Source organism: Pundamilia nyererei, unplaced genomic scaffold (genome assembly GCF_000239375.1).
Source record: "Pundamilia nyererei isolate P.nyererei 1_Seehausen unplaced genomic scaffold, PunNye1.0 scaffold00001, whole genome shotgun sequence".
NCBI lineage: Eukaryota > Metazoa > Chordata > Actinopteri > Cichliformes > Cichlidae > Pundamilia > Pundamilia nyererei.
In genome coordinates, this window is record NW_005187402.1 from 85,785 (window position 1) to 88,605 (window position 2,821).

The following is a 2,821-nucleotide window of genomic DNA, read 5'->3' on the forward strand; positions in this document are numbered from 1 at the left end:
TGATGGTCTGTGTCTCTTCCACTGTTATTCTCACCATGTTTGTATCAACACACTACAGTACAGTACTGTTCAGCTGATGCCCATGAGGGTATGGTACCACAGTGTGCTCCAACACTGCTTCATGCAGACAGAGGGGGACGGAATCCAGACAAGTTAGAACACCTGTAGGAATTAGTAGCACCAACTTTCAAGGCTGATCAACCTCCAATACTGCAGAACAGCTTTGAATTGTTAACTCATGTTGTGTTCCCTGAAAAAGGCCTTTCTGTATAATTCTGACGTATACATTACATTTCAGTTTTGGGTAACCTTACCTTTTTTTTTAAACCTTTGGCAGTTTACCACTTTTGTACCATTTCAACCTATTCACTGGACTTGAAACACATGAATTGTGATAAATAACTGGAAGAACTGGGGTGTGTTTACTATATATAGTAAACCAAGATATTTTCACACTGTAAGCAGTAATTAAACATCAAGTTGTAGTTTGTACAGTAAATATAATAAAACAGCAAACAACTTTTATATTTATGTAAAGGACTTTTATTGTGAAAGGAGAGATCTGTTCCTGTGTGGAATCTTAATCTGCTTAAGAAGGTTCATGATTGAGCTGGAAGTATCAGCTCAGAGAGTGATGAAGGCCTGTAAACCAGAATAATCGAGTGTGCGATCGGGTTTTACAGTGTCTGTCCGAAAGCGGTGAGGCAGCTCAGACCGATACGAGGAGGCACATTGCGTGTTGTCCAATATAGTTTTATTCCACTTTAAATCTGAAAAACAATGTTACAAAGCCTGGAGGTAAATATGATGTAGGACACTCTATGCCCCCCTTTAGACTCAGCCCTGTAGGGATCACTGGAGAGTGGGCTGGCTGCCGTCAGCCTTCAGCGAGCTCTATAAATTAAACATTATATCAGACTCAGTTAACAATTCATCTGCAAATTTTGATGTAGCCTTACTTCTGCAGCTTTACTGCAGATTTTTCTGTAAACTAAACGGCGATGGGTGGAGCAGCTACAAAGTTTGCTTTTCTCCGTTGGTCAGCTGTTTCCAGGTTTTAATGGTGACTTCAGGAACAGCGCTGCTGTTTCGGAGGCTGTGCTTTCTTTCTTCCCACCTAAGCTCACTGTGTCGGTAACGCCTCTGCCTCTTTGCTCTTCACGTTGTATAAACAGAATCCGCCTCCACATTAAACTGTGCCAGCGTCATCATCAGTGCTGCTGTTATCAGTGTTTTAGGTTTAACACAGTTTATTATTCACACACTTCTGTTGTAGTCTGTAGTCAAAGTTTATTGGTCACATATCATGCACTGTGTGACATACGGCGAAATGCTTATCGCTGTGCAATTCCCGCCCATTAAAAATATTTGAATAAACTCAAGAATCAAAATGATGAAGGTGTGCAGATTAATGTATTTATTTTGTTATTAATTGTGTGTACAATGACGTGATATGAGAGAAACCAGATCAGAAGTACGTTGTTGTTATTAAAGTGCCGTCCGTTAAATGAAGAATCGAGGATTTTTTTTTTTTTTAAATGATAAAGTTATAATCTGAGTTACTCAATGAAGCGTGCCGCCCGCCTCTTTAAAACTGTGGATGACGACGAGCTCAGAACACAAGGGGAAGTAAGAGGTGCGGCCTGCCTCTGGATGTTGTAGTTTCACCATACGAGTCTGAGTTACCTTCTCCTAAACAGGAGGTGAGAGGTCATTTTTGAACTGTACAAACACACCCAGGTTTCCTTGTGGAGATCAGGTAGGGACATTCCTCTGACCTCATTTTTCTGTCGTCCCCTCAGATGTGCCCCTGTGGTCGAAGCTTCAGTCTGGTTACGTCCCGAACATCCAGGAAATGTTTCAGATCCTCGACAACCACATAAAGATGAACCAGGTGGATCACATGACCTTCACCTCCACTTAGAGCTACAGGTGAATGCACATCAAGTTAACTGCACACAGTGACGAGACTCACAGGAAGTTTGTGTGAACTCGGCAGGTGCGATCAGAGTATCAGCTTCACCTATCTGTTAGATTTTCCTTGTACTGATGCACGGAGAAACGCCTGACAGGTACAGACTCACCTGTGACTCCAAAGACTGAATTTAGTCAATTTAAGAGGAACAAAAATTCGGTCCAGTCAGTCCAGAGACGGGTGTGACACCGAGACAGGTGAGGCAGAGGCGGGGCCAGAGTTTGATTTACAGACAGAAACATTTCTTTAAGTACTTCAGGGAGTATGTTTTGTGAGATGGGCTCAGCTGTGCTGTATTCAGGTGTCTCTCTCTCTTATTACCTGTTCTGTGTCCAGGTGCTCCGGCTTGCTAGGCGTTCTCCTGATGGCGTTCATGAAGGCCAGGCCTTAAAACAGATTCTGAAGGGCCCGGCTGGATGTTCCTCGCCATGAACTGAGCACTCCCTCTGCACCGGCTCACCTTCAGCACTACAATTCCAGAAAGCACTGCTGGCAGCCTTGTGCTAATTAGTGTGTAGACAGGAAGTAGATGGCTGTTTATGTGAAGCTTTTATTGTGAAAATAATAAAATGTTCAGGTCTGTTTCCTGCCTGTTTGTGGTTTTGCAGGTAAATGCACATGTCCATGCAGATCGAGCCTTTTATTCACAGCATCTTTACAGTGTGGCTCATTTATGACCAGAGAAGCAGCCATGACATCCCAGAATTCATAGCAACGCACTTTCACTCCAGGAAAAGAAACCTTGAAGATGGCTGACAAACTCAGGTAATAGATAGGTATGACTGACACAACTGATTCCTGTCAGGAGCTCGTCAGAGGCTTGCTGTGATCAGGCAGGATTCACAT

General features: G+C 43.2%; 1 protein-coding gene across 1 annotated transcript in view; it reads left to right on the forward strand.

The window, feature by feature from the left end:
• Positions 1-2,559, forward strand: part of selenot2 (selenoprotein T, 2) — an 11,741-nt gene extending 9,182 nt beyond the window's left edge. The window contains exons 5-6 of the mRNA XM_005719382.2: positions 1,803-1,932; positions 2,312-2,559. Coding sequence (XP_005719439.2) covers positions 1,803-1,924 — 122 coding nt within the window. The 3' untranslated portion in view covers positions 1,925-1,932; positions 2,312-2,559. The remainder of the gene's footprint in view (positions 1-1,802; positions 1,933-2,311) is intronic.
• The last annotated feature ends 262 nt before the right edge of the window (positions 2,560-2,821 follow it).